This window comes from Macaca nemestrina, chromosome 15 (assembly GCF_043159975.1).
Source record: "Macaca nemestrina isolate mMacNem1 chromosome 15, mMacNem.hap1, whole genome shotgun sequence".
NCBI lineage: Eukaryota > Metazoa > Chordata > Mammalia > Primates > Cercopithecidae > Macaca > Macaca nemestrina.
This window is the reverse complement of record NC_092139.1, coordinates 91,099,347-91,116,034: the sequence shown is the minus strand read 5'-3', so window position 1 is coordinate 91,116,034 and position 16,688 is coordinate 91,099,347. Positions and strand designations below refer to the sequence as shown.

At 50.0% G+C, this 16,688-nt stretch overlaps 1 protein-coding gene across 3 annotated transcripts in view; it reads left to right on the top strand.

Annotated features, from left to right (window-relative positions):
- The first annotated feature begins 2,094 nt into the window (after positions 1-2,094).
- Positions 2,095-16,688, top strand: part of LOC105497395 (SWI/SNF related BAF chromatin remodeling complex subunit B1) — a 42,796-nt gene continuing 28,202 nt past the window's right edge. Inside the window, exons 1-4 of one of the 3 annotated variants that reach the window (XM_011768434.3) lie at positions 2,095-2,368; positions 7,068-7,206; positions 8,860-8,989; positions 15,817-15,954. In XM_011768434.3, coding sequence (XP_011766736.1) covers positions 2,276-2,368; positions 7,068-7,206; positions 8,860-8,989; positions 15,817-15,954 — 500 coding nt within the window. In that variant the 5' untranslated portion in view covers positions 2,095-2,275. The remainder of the gene's footprint in view (positions 2,369-7,067; positions 7,207-8,859; positions 8,990-15,816; positions 15,955-16,688) is intronic. The other 2 variants (XM_011768436.3, XM_011768433.3) reach the window with 2 other exon arrangements.

Below are 16,688 nucleotides of genomic sequence, written 5' to 3'. Positions count from 1 at the left end.
CTTTGGGAGGCTGAGGTGGGTGGATCACCTGAGGTCAGGAGTTCAAGACCAGTCTGGCCAACATGGTGAAACTCCATTCTACTAAAAATACAAAAATTAGCTGGGTGTGGTGGCAGGAGCCTGTAATCCCAGATACTTGGGAGGCTGAGGCAGGAGAATCACTTAAACATGGGAGATGGAAGTTACAGTGAGCCGAGATAGTGACATTGCACTCCAGCCTGAGTGATAAGAGCAAAACTCCATCTCAAAAAATAAATAAATAAATAAATAAATAAATAAATAAATAAAGGATGGTTACCTCCGTACTGAACATGTATGGACTTTTTTCCTTGTCGTTGTTCCCTAACAATATAGTATAACAACTATTTATATATCATTTGCATTGTATTAGGTAGTATAAGGAATCTAGAGGTGATTTAAGGTATACAGGAAAATGTGTGTAGGTTATATGCAAGTATGACACCATTTTATATAATGGACTTGAGCATCTATGGACTTTATTATCTGCAGGGGGTCCTGGAACCAATTCCCATGGATACTGAGGGATTACTGTACTTTGGTTTCCCACCACTGTGAGGATACTGAACAAAGCAACTTCAGTCACTGCCCTTCCCAACTCTCCAGTGTCTCCTTGCCCTACCTTCCAGCCCCATGTGTGTTTTTGTAATAGCATTTATCATAGTTGCATTTTTTTTTTTTTTTTTTTGTAAAAGAGACAGGGTCTCCCTTTGTTGCCCAGGCTGCAGTGCAGTGGTGCAATCAGCTCACTATAACCTTGAACTCCTGGGCTTAAGGGATCTTTCCCACTCCACTTCCCAAGTAGCTGGGGCTACAGGTGCACACCACCATGCTACACCCAGCTTATTTATTTATTTATTTATTTATTTATTTATTTATTTATTTTGAGACGGAGTCTCGCTCTGTCGCCCAGGCTGGAGTGCAGTGGCGCGATCTCGGCTCACTGCAAGCTCCGCCTCCCGGGTTCACGCCATTCTCCTGCCTCAGCCTCCTGAGTAGCTGGGACTACAGGCGCCCACAACCGCGCCCGGCTAATTTTTTGTATTTTTAGTAGAGACGGGGTTTCACCGTGGTCTCGATCTCCTGACCTTGTGATCCGCCCGCCTCGGCCTCCCAAAGTGCTGGGATTACAGGCGTGAGCCACCGCGCCCGGCCTACCAGCTTATTTATTTTAAAATTTTTGTAGAGACAGGGTCTTGCTGTCTTGTCCAGTCTGGTCTCAAACTCCTGGCTTCAAGTGATCCTCCCTGCTTTGGCCTCCTAAAGAGTTGGGATTATAGGCATGAGCCGCTGAGCCCAGCCACAGCTGCAATTTCATTAGACTGAACCGTATGAAATCATCAGTAGTGGGCCACTGTTTTACTCCCTGCATTATTCAATCAGTTACATGATTGCTTTGAGACTTTCATTAGTTTCACTAGCTTCAGGCTGTAAGAGCCAAGAGGCAGAGCCGAAGGACTGGGCTGCCTGGTTTCGCTCCCCACCATAGGGCTGGGTTAAGCAGAGTGTGAAGCTAAGAGGGGAATGGAGAAGGTGGAAGGTGTCCCTCCCTTCCAACTCTCGCTCATCTGACGCACCAGCCAAACCAAATACCACCTGGGCCTTTGAACATTGCCAAGCCTCATCTGCTGTTGTCATTTTGCCCACCTCCACAACTGCAGGGACAGCCATAGGCCCGGAACTGGGATATCTGTTCCTAGGGGCCTGCCTATCTGCTCAGCTGCACTGCGTTTTAGGGGTGGGGAAGCTAAGGCAGGAGCCTGGGGTCCCAAAGCATGCCAAGACCACTCAGGCTTCCAGATACTAGGTCCTCCTCCTTCAGGTCTCACTTCATTTCTTTTCCCCTGGGCCAGTTCCAGTCCTGGCTGTAAGACTTGGAAAGCCACTGCTTGACTCAGGACCTCAGTGGCTATTTTTGTCCGGGAGAAGTCCTCTACACCACGACTTGGGAAGCAGCCTGGGAGAAAGAGAAATTAGTCGTGGCTCCTTTAAGGGGTCCGCGGAGGCGCGCCCGGCCTTTTGTTTGAGCGGCGGCGCGCGCGTCAGCGTCAACGCCAGCGCCTGCGCACTGAGGGCGGCCTGGTCGTCGTCTGCGGCGGCGGCTGCGGCTGAGGAGCCCGGCTGAGGCGCCAGTACCCGGCCCGGTCCACATTTTGCCTTCCGGCTTCGGTTTCCCTCGGCCCGGCACGCCCCGGCCCCGCCCCAGCCCTCCCGATCTCTCGCAGCCCGGCTCCAGCCGCCCGCCTCTGCCGCCGCAATGATGATGATGGCGCTGAGCAAGACCTTCGGGCAGAAGCCCGTGAAGTTCCAGCTGGAGGACGACGGCGAGTTCTACATGATCGGCTCCGAGGTAGCCCGCGGCGCGTCCTCGCCCTCCCCGGGCTCGGCCCCGCGGAAGCCCTGGGGCAGGCCCATGCGCCGAGAGCGCGCGTCTCCATTCATCGGGGCGGGCGGGCGCGCGCGCGCTCGGGGCTGCAGGGCGTGGCCTAGTGGGCGTGTCGGGCATGGCCCCCGCCCCCTCATCGACCTGGGATTTCCTTACCCATTTCGCCGAGGTGCGCGATCTGTAGTGCTACCAGGATTTTGGCGCCGAGAGGGTCCCCAGTGGTTCCGCGCTGGGTTGGTTTCCAGCCAGACGCAAATTAACGAGATATTGAGTTAGCTCCTGCGTTGCTTGGGGGACCGCACTGCTGCCTTTGACCCTTTTTAGATGTTGTAAATTTCACATGCGCCCCTCCTCCTATTGCTACTTGTGGGAACCTGAAATGGCAGACTGGAAACCCCGGACTTAGTGAGGGCTCATCCCCATTGTGTTTGTTGCCTCTAAGGTGGGCATTGGAGGTGTTTTGACCTTTTTACCAGTGAAGAAACAGACTGGAGGGTGTTTGCTTTTGGGTGAATAAGGGCCCCATGCCTAAGCCAGATCTTTCAGCAATTCTGAAGCAATTGACACTTTTTCCATATCTGTGAACTGATTCTGAATTGTTACAGCGGAAAGAGCCTAAAAATGTTTAACCCTTAACTAGAGAGGCTGCATTTTGTTGCATCAACTGGATGACTGACTTTAGGAAAACCCTACAACTGGCCTTTAATGGGTGTTTGTTCCCAGTATATTAGGTTCTTGTTTTTCGTTTTTTATAAAGACGGGGTCTTGCTATGTTGCCCAGGGTGGTGTCCAACTCCTGGGCTCAAGCAGTCTGCCTGCCTGGGTCTCCCAAAGTGCTGGGATTACAGGCATGAGCCACCACGCCCGGCCATATATTAGGTTTTTCCAGATTGTCTCAAACTAGCCTTTTTTGCTCCAAAGGCAGTCCCCAGCTAGTATATGTTACCTTTTTAAAAAAATTATGGATATGCAGTTCAGATGTACAAATGTCAAGCAGTGGAGTCTCATGTAAGGAAGTAAGTGCCAATCCTGGAGAATTAAAGCTGTCATGAAATGCAATGAGTTTCTTCTCCTTGTAGCAGTTTTTAGAATCATATTCCAGCATTGTATTCATGCTTTATTTTGTTTTATTTTTATTTTTGAAAAAAGGTCTCACTTTGTTATCCAGGCTTTGGTGCAGTCGTGTGATCGCAGCTCACTGCAGCCTTGACCTCCTGGGCTCAAGCGATCCTCTTGCCTCAGCCTCCCAAGTAGCTGGGACTAGAGGTTTGCACCACCATGCCCGACTAATTTTTGTATTTTTTGTAGAGACGGGGTTTTGCCATGTTACCCAGGCTGGTCTTGAATTCCTGGGCTCAAGTGATCCTTGCACCTCAGCCTCTGAAAGTACTGGAATTACAGGTGTGAGCCACCACACTCACACTCAGCGCATTCATACTTTTTAAACTTGTGGGTTTTTTTTTCTTTCACAATTGAGCATAGCATGAATGAATGAAGCCTCAAGATGGTCACACTGAGTCCCATGGATTGAGACTAAGGTCAATAGCATCAGAACTTTAGTGTTAGCATTTTCCACCCTTTTTTTTTTTTTTTTTTTTTTTTTTTCCGGACAAGGTCTGACTCTATCACCCAGGCTGGAGTGTAGTGGTGCAATCTTGGCTCACTGCAACCTCTGCCTCCCAGGCGCAGGCCCTCCTCCCACCTCAGTCTCCCAAGTAGCTGGGACTACAGGCTCACACCACCACACCCGGCTAATTTTTGTATTTTTAGTAAAGATGGGGTTTTACCATATTGTCCAGGCTGGTCTTAAACTTGTGAGCTCAAGTGATCTGGCTGCTTCGGCCTCCCAAAGTGCTGGGATTATAGGCATGAGCCACTGTGCCTGGCCTCCATCAATTTTTGTAAAACAAAAAATGCAGGATGCAATAAAATTTTCACGTTGTCACTTAAACTACAGCTGTTCAAAGATGTCAGTGCTGGGGAGGTGGAGCCAGTGCCTGTCCATCTGCCACAGTTCAGAATGGTCCTCATTGGCTGGTAGGCACCTGCCTAACTGCAGAATGCAAAAGGCTGTTGAATTTCAATACTAGGCGAATTGTTTACCTAATCTAATGGGTGTAAAAGTAATCAGTTTGGAGGGGAGAGGGGAGGGATTGCATTGGGAGTTATACCTCATGTAAATGAGGAGTTGATGGGTGCAGCACACCAACATGGCACAAGTATACATATGTAACAAACCTGCACGTTGTGCACATGTACCCTAGAACTTAAAGTATAATAATTAAAAAAAAAGTAATCAGTTTGGCTCTGAGTGGGTGACACTTCAAAAGAAAGCTTTCATTTATTAGTTGGAGCAAATTGAGAAGCTGGGCATGGCCAAGTGGGAAGAACCTTGGGAGGCCTGGTTCCAGCCCTGCTCTGCCTTGGTGTCACGTTTCTCACGTGTATAATGTGAATGCTTAGACTAGATGGTCTCCAAGATCTTCCCCAAAACACATTGTAGTTTTTAGAAAGCTAATTACAGTCTTGTCTTTCAGCCCGTTCACTCCTGGGCCTCCCAGTAAGAATGATCTTCCTGAGACCCAGCCTGTAAGAGACTCAGATGGACAGGCAGTTTGTTTTTTTGGACCTGACTTAATCAGCAGAGCTTCAGAGTTTAGGGAAGGGTTCAAGGTCAGAGGTCTATTGAAATTCAGTAGCTCCAGTGACAGTGGTGGATGGATGGTCCCAGCACACTGCCCTGTGGAAAACAGGCACTGTATTCAGAGAGGTGGGCCAGCCAGAGCAACATCCTCAGTGCCTCCATGTGCCATCTGTGATGCTGTCTTGGGAGGGCATCTGCATTTACTATGAGTGTGTGTCACTGTTCTGCCATTAACAGCTGTATTTACCAAACCAGAGTCACGAAGCTTTGAGGACCGTAACAGATCCCCAATCCAGCACCTTCATTTTATATTCAGGAAACCTGGGTCCCAAGACGGTGAAGGCTGGTTCAGAGAAAAGCCAGGAAGGCCAGCCCAGTTTCCTAAGTTCTGAAGGGGCTTTGGGGGGCATCTAGGAGTCTCAGAGCCCTGCAGGGCCTGCAAGATAGTCATAGTGGGGAGTATTGTCAATTTCTTTTAAAAAACCGAATGGAAACTGTACATTTACCATGATACTGGATGATACTGACACACAAGCCAAATAACACAGAGGGGTCTGTGCCTTCTGTGTGGAAAACGAGTGAGTTGCTGTGGCTGCTCTTCTCTCACAGTGTTCAGTAGCCCTGGTTGTTGATTATAGTCACTGCTGAAAATAGAGAAACATTTAATACTATGCCTGGGTCTCATACCTATGATCCCAGCACTTTGGGAGGCCAAGGCAGGAGAATCACTTGAGCCCAGGAGTTTAAGACCAGCCTGGGCAACATAGTGAGACTCTTGTCTCTACAAATTTTTATTTTAATTTTTTTTAATTAGGCCAGGTATGTGGCTCACACCTATAATCCCAGCACTTTGGGAGACCGAGGTGGGCAGATCGCTTGAGCCCAGGAGTTTGAGACCAGCCTGGGCAACATGGTGAAACCCCGTCTCTACAAAAAATACAAAAATTCGCCGGTTGTAGTGGCGCGCAACTATAGTCCCAGCTTCTCAGGAGGCTGAGGCAGGAGGATCGCTTGAGCCCGGAAGTTCGAGGCCGTAGTGAGCTATGATCACACCACTGCACTTGAGCCTGGGTGACAGAGTGAGACACTGTCTCAAAAATAATAATAAAAATTAAAAATAAATTTTAAAATTAAAAATATATACTATGTTGGGTAGATAAAATGGGAAAAATAATGGAAGTGGTCCTTCATAGGGTGAAGTTCAGAGTTGCTGAGCATTTGGCAGATGAGTAAAGAGACCCAGAAAATGGGAAGTGATCCCAGGTTACAGATGGAGCCAGCACCTAGCACACAGTCTACTGCCCATCCCCTGCAATGTGACTCCGAAGCGATCATACTTGAAAAGTTAGTGAGACAATAGGGTACCCTCATAAAATCTTTAGGACTAGATTTATTTTCCTTAAGGAAGTCACACTCTCAGTACTTGGTACAAGCAAACTGAAGCCATTGTTTGAGTCAGTGATGATTTATATAGCAGTCTGGTGATTGCCAATAATCTGGTGATTGCCTTGTAAACCTTTTGGAAAATTCCTTTGGTATCCCTGGTTGGGGTTTTGTTACTAAACAAAGCAGCACAGGCCATGGGGGAAATTATCTGGCATCTGTCTAAAATTAAAAGACCTTTTTGGTGTTTATTGCATCGTAAAAATATCAAAGTCTTGTCCTTAAGATAAAAGAAGGTCAAGGAGGCCTTGCATTTCTGGAAAGTGCCAGAGATCCTTAGTCCAAAATCAAAATCACCACAAGTTGCTTGCTAAGCTCTGGGGGCCTCCCACTCAGGCATCTGCCCAGGCGTTTCGGAACTTGGTTCTGTTGTCAGGATGCACACATGCAGGCCAGATGTGCACTGCTGGTGAACCCTTCGTATCAGCAGAATGTGTTTTAATGCTGCGGAAAGCCTGGCGCCTGGGGGCCACCTCGAGGCCTGTTTGTCTGTTGCTTGATGCAGTCTGCACCAGGACCCTCCCCTTCCCTGTGGTGCTGCGACCCTCATAATGAGCCTTCTTGCTTTACTCATAGGTGGGAAACTACCTCCGTATGTTCCGAGGTTCTCTGTACAAGAGATACCCCTCACTCTGGAGGCGACTAGCCACTGTGGAAGAGAGGAAGAAAATAGTTGCATCGTCACATGGTAAAAAAACAAAACCTAACACTAAGGGTGCGTCTTCACGAGGGTTTGTAAACCTGTTTCGAAACCACTCGCTTATGTCATGAAGATAAAACGTTTTCACTCCAGAGTGTCTTCACTGCAGCCTTGGCCTTAGTCGGGCAGGGAGCATCCCAGGGGTGGGCCGCCCTGTGAGCACTCCAGGCGAGGAAGCGGCTCCAGGGAGCCATTGGTGGTCCACTGTCAGGTATTCCAGCAGGGCCAGTGGGTACGTGAGCGGGCCGGGGCCGGGACACTAGCAGGTGCTGTGAAGACATGTTGGTCTCAAAACGTTTTAGGAATGCTGCGATGCTCTGCCATCTGCCGTGGGTGTGTCGCCATAATCATCTTCCATGCAGCCCGAGTGGCGGGTGGTGGTCCCAGCTCCCACTCCCCTCTGGGGCTTTCACCGCTTGCTTCCCAGAGCACATCCATCCCATAGCACTTCATCCTGGCAGCCAGTGTGCTAGAGCTCATGTGCATGTCCCTGCTCCTGGTGGCCTGCGTGTGCCTGGGGCTTGCTAGTTGAGCCGCCCAACACTAGTGAAACTAGTGGGCTTTGGGTCACGGCAGCTCTGTGCAGGGTGAAAGGTTGCTCTTCAGACACTCTGGGGGCTCTGCAGGAAACACTCCCATGGAGACATTTGGGTATGGTCACAGCATGTCCTTTGGCAGGTGGTGAAACTGCTTCCCACGTGGCAATGGCGCCTTGTAGAGAGCTGCCCTGGGCCTGGGTGTGTCTGTGAGCACGTGCGCGATGCTTCGTAGTCTGCGCTGTTTGTTTGTGTCTGTAGGTGCTGCTGTGGTTTTGTCCACTGCGGGAAAGTAGTGGTTCTTTTAATGCAGGAGCCGGAGCTTCTTTTTGATCCGCTGCTATGACATTTCTACTCACTTGCTTAAAACAGTTTCCTTTTTGTTCCCCCTCCTCCCCCAGCAGAGCATCAGTCGCTAACACAGTGAGTCCCCAGCTTTGCTTCCCCCTCCGCAAGTCCCTGGGCTAAGTCTTGGGAGATACCTTCCCCATAAGTGATTGATTTCTCCAGGAGAAGCCAGACTGGGCCCACAGACAGGTAGCTCTTGACGGAGGTTCCCCGGAAGAGCGAGGGGTCGAGCTGCCTAGAATCTGTCCTGCTTTCCAGGCAGCCCATCTGGACCGGCTCGGGGATAGAAATTCGGGTTTGGTGTGAAGCAGCTCTTTCCAACTCTCTGGGCTCTTGTTTTAAAAGAAAAGCATTCTTCATCTCTCATTCCATCTCCCCACCTCGCATCGTGTTGTGGATTGTGGTGGTGTCAGACCTCTTCCCACTGGGGTGTTACTCTGGGGCCTTTCTTTTCCCGAGTGAGGACCAAGGTGTCCCCGCTGGTCGTGCTGTATTGTAGTTGCTGGTGCTGCCCTGAGCACTACTCTCTGCCCCTGAGCCAATGCGCCTGGGGCAGATTAGTCTAAATCAGTCCCTTTGGAGGCTCTACCCAGCAGGACTTGTAAGTAAAGCACTCAGTCCAGATTGCCCTTTTGGAAGAGGCCAGCATTCGGTAGTAGTGAGTTTGACACCTTGCTTTTCCCACCTCCCGCATGCGAGGACCTTGATGTGCTGCATCCACTTGGCTGGCTGCTGTGTGCCACCGCCACCAGCAGAGTGACCCAGTGATGTCTGTCTGTTACAGATCACGGATACACAACTCTAGCCACCAGTGTGACCCTGTTAAAAGCCTCGGAAGTGGAAGAGATTCTGGACGGCAACGATGAGAAGTACAAGGCTGTGTCCATCAGCACAGAGCCCCCCACCTACCTCAGGTAATGCGTTCCTGGCCAAGGCATCTCTGGGGACATCTGTGGGGTCTTTTCTCAGACTCAAGAACTGGTTGGGTTGAAGTTAAATTGAAACACTTTTTTTTTTTTTTTGAAATGGAGTCTTGTTCTTGTTGCCCAGGCTGGAGTGCAGTGGCACGATCTCGGCTCACTGCAACCTCTGCCTCCCAGGTTCAAATGATTCTCCTGCTTCAGCCTCCCGAGTAGCTGGGATTACAGGTACCTGCCACCACACCTGGCTAATTTTTTTTTTTTTGAGATGGAGTTTCACTCTTGTTGCCCAGGCTGGAGTGCAGTGGCATGATCTCAGCTCACTGCAACCTCCACCTCCCGGGTTGAAGCGATTCTCCTGCCTCAGCCTCCCGAATAGCTGAGATTATAAGCATACGCCACCATGCCCAGCTAATTTTGTATTTTTGGTAGAGATGGGGGTCTCTCCATGTTGGTCAGGCTGTTCTCGAACCCGACCTCAGGTGATCCGCCCGCCTCGGCCTCCCAAAGTGCTAGGATTACAGGTGTGAGCCACCACGCCTGGTCCTAATTTTTGGATTGAAACACTTTTTAACCGTTCCCTCTGTTTTTATACATTTTCTTAGCCAGATTTCTAAGTTTCTTCTGTATCATTGAAATTTGTAAGAAACGTAAGCCAAGTCCTGGATTCCAGGGAACAGTTATGAATGCTTGGAAAGCGGGACTCTGCGAGGCACAGTGGCTTACGCATGTAATCCCAGCACTTTGGGAGGCCGAGGCATTGCTTGAGGCCAGGAGTTCAAAACCAGCCTGGGGCAACACAGCAAGACCTCATCTCTTAAAAAACAAATAAGTGGGACCAATTTGTCAGAAAAATTAGTGACTCACATAAACTCACAAAAGAAACAACAATAGATTTGAATGTATAAAAACTTAGAACCTGGTTGGGAGTGGTGGTTCACGCCTATAATCCCAGCACTTTGGTAGACGGAGGCGGGCAGATCACCTGAGGTCGGGAGTTCGAGACCAGCCTGACCAACATGGAGAAACCCTGTCTCTACTAAAAATACAGAATTAGCCAGGTGTGGTGGCGCATGCCTGTAATCTAAGCTACTCAGGAGCCTGAGGCAGGAGAATTGCTTGAACCCGAGAGGTGGAGATTGCAGTGAGCCAAGATCGCACCATTGCACTCCAGCCTGGGCAACAAGAGCAAAACTCCATCTCAAACAAAACAAAACAAAACAAAACTTAGAACCTTTAGAAGAGTATTTATAGTAACAATTAAAAAAGCAAGTAATTAGAAAGTTACAATGTTATATCTAGAATCTATACATCTAGATTTATACAACGAACTTGGATACCTCAACAAATAGATAAAAGATGGTCCATACCTTGAAGTACAAGGGAGTAAACAAACATGGAAAGAATTTGCCCTCGTGTAATTTCAAAAATTCCAACCATAAGACTGAGCATGGTGGCTTATGCCTGTAATCTCAGCACTTTGGGAAGTCAAGGCAGGAGGATCACCTGAGTCCAGGATTTGACTCTGTTGCCCAGGAGACCAGCCTGAGCAACATAGTGAGACCTTATCACTACTGAAGGTTAAAAAAATTAGCTGGGTGTGGTGATCACACCACTCTCCTCTAGCCTGGGTAACAGAACGATACCCTGTCTCTTAAAAAAAAAAAAAAAAGGCTAGGCATGGTGGCTCACGCCTGTAATCCCAGCACTTTGGGAGGCTGAGGCGGGCAGATCACCTGAGGTCAGGAGTTTGAGACCAGCCTGACCAACACAGTGAAGCCCCATCTCTACTGAACATACAAAATTGGCCGGGCATGGTGGCGCATGCCTGTAATCCCAGCTACTCAGGAAGGCTGAGGCAGGAGAATCGCTTGAACCCAGGAGGCAGAGGTTGCGGTGAGCCGAGATCGCACCATTGCTCTCCAGCCTGGGGAACAAGAGTGAAACTCTATCTCAAAAAAATAAATAAATAAGGCTGGGCGCAGTGGCTCACACTTGTAATTCCAGCACTTTGGGAGGCCGAGGTGGGTGGATCACGAGGTCAGGAGGTCGAGACCATCCTGACTAACATGGTGAAACCCTGTTTCTACTAAAAATACAAAAAAATTAGCCGGGCGTGGTGGCGGGCGCCTATAGTCCCAGCTACTCAGGAGGCTGAGGCAGGAGAATGGCATGAACCTGGGAGGCGGAGCTTGCAGTGAGTCAAGATTGCGCCACTGCACTCCAGCCTGGGCGACAGAGTGAGACTCCGTCTCATAAATAAATAAATAAATAAAATAAATATAAAAATTCCAAGCATAAAACAAAAAACTGGCAATGTAAGGAATTGGGGAAGGTGTGATGGAGCTGCGCTCATGTGTGCTGGAGGTGCTGGGATTACAGGTGTGAGCCACCGTGCCCAGCCAGGAGTGCCCTTTTTGTAAAGCATCCTGACATCAAACTTTTTTGTTCTCTGGCCCACTAATACCACCCCTAGGAATTTGTCCCAAAGAAATATTTTCAAAGAACAAAATGAATCAATAAACCCACTATATGTACAGAGATTCTTTGTAGCATTGTGAATAATACTGGAGAATATGGAGTCATTTAAGTACCCAGCCTCAAGGAAAGCCTAGGTTACTGACGGGTCAGCTACTTGAATAGACAAAGATGTGACCCATATGTGGTGTAATTAAGTAGATTCTGCAGTGACCCGAGACGGGTCCTGTGGGTGAGACGTGCAGAATATAAGATTGTACCCATCTACCTTGTGCATTCAGCTCTCGAGAAAGTATGCATTTCTCTGCACAAAGCCCAAGGAGCATTAAGGAAGAAAAAGGATTATTGTTCAGAGTGATGTGGTTATGGAAAATCTTTTTTATGATTCCCCCCAAAGAAAGGTGGCACGCCTCCAGGCTGGCCAGTGTTACAGGCGTGTGCTTTGCAGATTCTTTTCCCCCAAGGGATGTGGTAAGAACATAAGGATGGCTTGGCCTTCCCAGGGAAGTTGCAGAAGGAAATTGTGTGCATATGGATGGCACTTTAATTCTGCACACGTCAGCTGGGAATCTTTTATGGGGCGATAAAACAGTTTCTTGGTGATCATGACGTGAGGAACAGCTGCAGGAGTGGAATTCCATTGCCCTGGAGGTCAAGTCTTTAGGGGTGGGGGTTGGCAGAGGTTTGAAGGAAATAGCTTTGGCTGACTCCACATTACTCAGTCAGCCCAATAGGGGGACGGGCACCCTACCCATCCTGTCATTGGACAATTTGAGCAGAGGCTGGGTGCCCTCTCTCACGGATCCTGGGATTGCAATAGAAGGAAGGGTGTTTTTTTGTTTTGTTTTGTTTTTGAGATGGAGTTTCGCTTGTCACCCAGGCTGGAGTGAAGTGGCGGGATCTCAGCTCACTGCAACCTCCACCTCCTGGGTTCAAGTTATTCTCCTTCCTCAGCCTCCCTAGTAGCTGGGATTACAGGCACCTGGCACCACACCCAGCTAAATTTTCATAGTTTTAGTAGAGAAGGGCTTTCACCATGTTGGCCAGGCTGGTCTCAAACTCCTGACCTCAGGTGATCTGTCCACCTCGGCCTCCCAAAGTGCTGGGATTACAGATGTGAGCCACCACACCTGGCTGGAAGATTGACTTTTATAACTTAGATTTCAGGCCGGGCGTGGTGGCTCAAGCCTGTAATCCCAGCACTTTGGGAGGCCGAGACGGGTGGATCACGAGGTCAGGAGATCGAGACCATCCTGGCTAACACAGTGAAACCCCGTCTCTACTAAAAAATACAAAAAAACTAGCCGGGTGAGGTGGTGGGCGCCTGTAGTCCCAGCTACTCGGGAGGCTGAGGCAGGAGAATGGCGTGAACCCGGGAGGCGGAGCTTGCAGTGAGCTGAGATCCGGCCACTGCACTCCAGCAAGGGGGACAGAGTGAGACTCCGTCTCAAAAAAAAATAAAAAATAAAAAATAACTTAGATTTGCAGATTCTGTGTATGGCTGAGCATGTTAGTCACATTCACTGTGTCTGGTGACACTTGCATTATCCACTTGGGTTGGTAGCTAGACCTGGAAATGAGAACTTGCTACTGAGATAGGGCAGGATGAGGGGGCAGGGGCTCAGCCCAGGCTCTAACATATCCATTCAGAAAGGAGGAGGTGGTCAAGAGCTGTGGTTTCCAAATACAGGCTCAGCTGCCTGGGAATCATCCATGGAAGCTGCAAAGAACCCATCTTCTTGGGCCCTTCCTCAGAGGTGGGAAGTCACTTCACCTGGGTGGGGCTCAGGAATGTGCTACTTAAAATTTTGCATTCTGGGGTCGGGTGTGGTGGCTGACACCTGTACTCTCCGCACTTTGGGAGGCCAAGGTGGGAGGATTGCTTGAGCCCAGGAGTTTGAGACCAGACTGGGCAACATAGTGAGACCCCCATCTCTATTAAAAAAAAATAAAATAAAATTGCACTCTGAGTCCGAGCGGCCAGGATTAGGAACCATGACCCAGATAGGCTGTAGAGGGGACCCCTGTCTTGCTGTCCCCTCTCTTAGTCCCTGCCCAAGCGGATTTCATGTTCCCCAAAATGGGTACTACAAAATCCTCCCTACCCCTACCAGCGATCAAGGGGTAGTCCTAGTCTCAGCATCAGACGTGTAAGTGACTTCCGCTTTAGAAGGGAAAAGAGTTAAAGGGCCCACAGTCCAGGCAGGTCTTGGATATTGCTTCTGTCCCCCCACCCTCTGGAAAGGAGAAGGACCTTTGTGCTGTCTTCCCGGGTCCCTCCTTAGAGGGCACTGTCAAATGTTTGTCGGCCGGGCGCAGCGGCTCATGCCTGTAATCCCAGCACTTTGGGAGACCAAGGCAGGCGGATCACGAGGTCAGGAGATCGAGACCATCCTGGCTAACATGGTGAAACCCCGTCTCTACTAAAAATACAAAAAAATTAGCCGGGCGAGGTGGCAGGCGCCTGTAGTCCCAGCTACTCAGGAGGCTGAGGCAGGAGAATGGCGTGAACCCGAGAGGCAGACCTTGCAGTGAGCCGAGATGGCGCCACTGCGCTCCAGCCTGGGTGACAGAGCGCGACTCCGTCTCAAAAAAAAAAAGAAAAAAGAAAGAAACCTTCGTCATGACTTGCTCTGAACTGTTGAATAGTTATTGCGGAAGTGGTTGCGCAGGTGTTGGGGTTACACAGGGAAGTGACGCAGTCACTGCCTGCTCCTGCTCACAGCCTTGCCAGGGAAAATGGGAACGCATAGAGTACAGCAGGCACCCAAATGCTCTCATCTGTCTCACCCAGCCCTGGAGCCTTTGCCTTTGTTTAAAATAGCTTTTGGTGTGTGTGTGTGTGTGTGTGTGTGTGTGTGTGTGTGTGTGTGTGTGTGTATTATTATTTTTTTTTTAAATTAAAGATAGGGTGTTGCCATCTCAGTGTGTGTGTGTGTGTGTGTGTGTGTGTGTGTGTGTGTGTATTATTATTTTTTTTTTTTTAAATTAAAGATAGGGTGTTGCCATCTCACCCAGGCTGGAGTGCAGTGGCTGATCTCGGCTCACTGCAACCTCCGCCTCCTGGGTTCAAGTGATTCTTATGCTTCAGCCTCCTGAGTAGCTGAATTATAGACGTGTGCCACCACATGCCTGGCTAATTTTTGTATTTTGGGTAGGGTTGAGGTTTCACCATGTTGGCCAGGCTGGTTTTGAACTCACCTTTTTTTTTTTTTTGAGACAGAGTTTCGCTCTTGTTGCCCAGGCTGGACTGCAGTGGCGTGATCTCGGCTCACTGCAACTTCTGCCTCCCAGGTTCAAGCGATTCTCCTGCCTCAGCCTCCTGAGTAGCTGAGATTACAGGTGCCTGCTACCACACCTGGCTAATTTTAGTAATTTTAGTAGAGACAGGGTTTCACCATGTTGGCCAGGCTGGTCTCGATCTCCTGAGCTCAGGTGATCCACCCGCCTTGGCCTCCCAAAGTGCTGGGATTACAGGTATGAGCCACCGCGCCTGGCCTGGTTTCGAACTCTTGACCTCAGGTAGTCTGCCCACCTTGACCTCCCAAAGTGCCAGAGTTACAGGCATGAGCTGCTGCGCCTGGCGCTTTTGGTAAAAGTAACCTGGAATTTGGGAGAGAAGATCAAACTCTTCACGGGACATGGGTTATTTAAATTACTTTGGATGTCACCTCTGGAAGGTGTTTATCAACCTATCTTCTGACTTCTACTGCTCTGGAAGCTTGGAGGCCAGAGGCCTTGCCTAGTCCATCTCAGGATGGCTAGTATGTCTAAAATGACAGTCTGATCACGTCTCTTCCTTCAAAACCCTGGGGACTCCCAGCCATCTGCTGAGTAAAGTCATCTTCTCACGGAGCATGTGAGACCTGTGATCAGTCCCCTCCCTGGGGGCCCCCTCCCTGGACTGCCCCTCAGTCTCTCCTCCCTGCTGCTGCCTGTGCCCCTCCCCACAGTGAACCCTGACTTGGTGTCTAAGGCTCTGCTCTATTGTCCACCCCTTGTACAAGCCTCCCCCTTGTACCACTTCCCGCATCTCCAGGAAGTGCTTCTGTGGAGCCATGCCTGGCTCATAGTGCAGTACACCATGGCCATGGGTTAGCAACTGACCTGCGTGCTGGGCTGTGTCTGGTGCCCCTCCATACCCTTGCCCTTGCTCAGGTGCCTCTAGCATCTGATGACAGCCTGGGGAGCAGGCTTCTGCAAAATCAGGTGCACAGACAACTCCCACCGGAGCCTCGAGCCTGACAGAGGTACAGTGGGCATCCCCTGAGCATGAGTTGATTCCTGGTGGGCAGGATCAGGCTCCTAGACTGACTGGGGGGACTTTTCTTGTATCTCCCCAGGGAACAGAAGGCCAAGAGGAACAGCCAGTGGGTACCCACCCTGCCCAACAGCTCCCACCACCTGGATGCCGTGCCATGCTCCACGACCATCAACAGGAACCGCATGGGCCGGGACAAGAAGAGAACCTTCCCCCTTTGGTGCGGATGTGTCGCTGTGCTCACCCTCTGCCCTGATTCTCCCTTAGTTCTCCAGCACATTTCAGTCCCCTCCTCCCCAGAAAAACACTGCTTTGACCTTGTGCTCCCCACAATGCTACAGTACCTCCTCCTCTTTGAACCACTGTGTTTCCCTGACCTCCAGAACATGTCTGTAGCCTCTTTGGCTCTGTCTGCTGTCACCTTGCCGTGTCCTCCTCACCTCTCTGGCCCCTCAAGTGGAGTTACTCGGGGCGCGGTCCTTGTGCCCTTTCTCTGCCCTCAGTTTCACACGAGTGGGTCATAGCCAGTCTGACGGTTCACATGCCATCCACGTGACTCCCACTGCGCCACCACTTCCCAGAGGCTGCTGGAATAAACCACCACAAACTGGTGGCTGCCAGCAGTGCACAGTTCTTCCCTCACAGTTCGGGGGCCCAGGAGCCCAGATTTGGTTTCACTAGACCAGATGCATGTGTAGACAGGGCCGTGCTCCCTCCAGAGGCCCTCGGGGCGATTCGGTCCTTGCTGCTTCCGGCTTTGGGGGCTGCCACATTCCTGGGCTTGTGGCTGCCTCACTTCAGTCTCGGCCTCTGTGGTCATGTGGCCTTCTCTGCGTGAAATCTCCCTGTCTCTCTCTTAGAAGGACACTTGGTGATGTAATTTAGGGCCCTTCTGGTTAATCTCTCAGGATCTTTCACTTAATCGCATCTGCAAAGTCTCCTTTTTTGGCCATA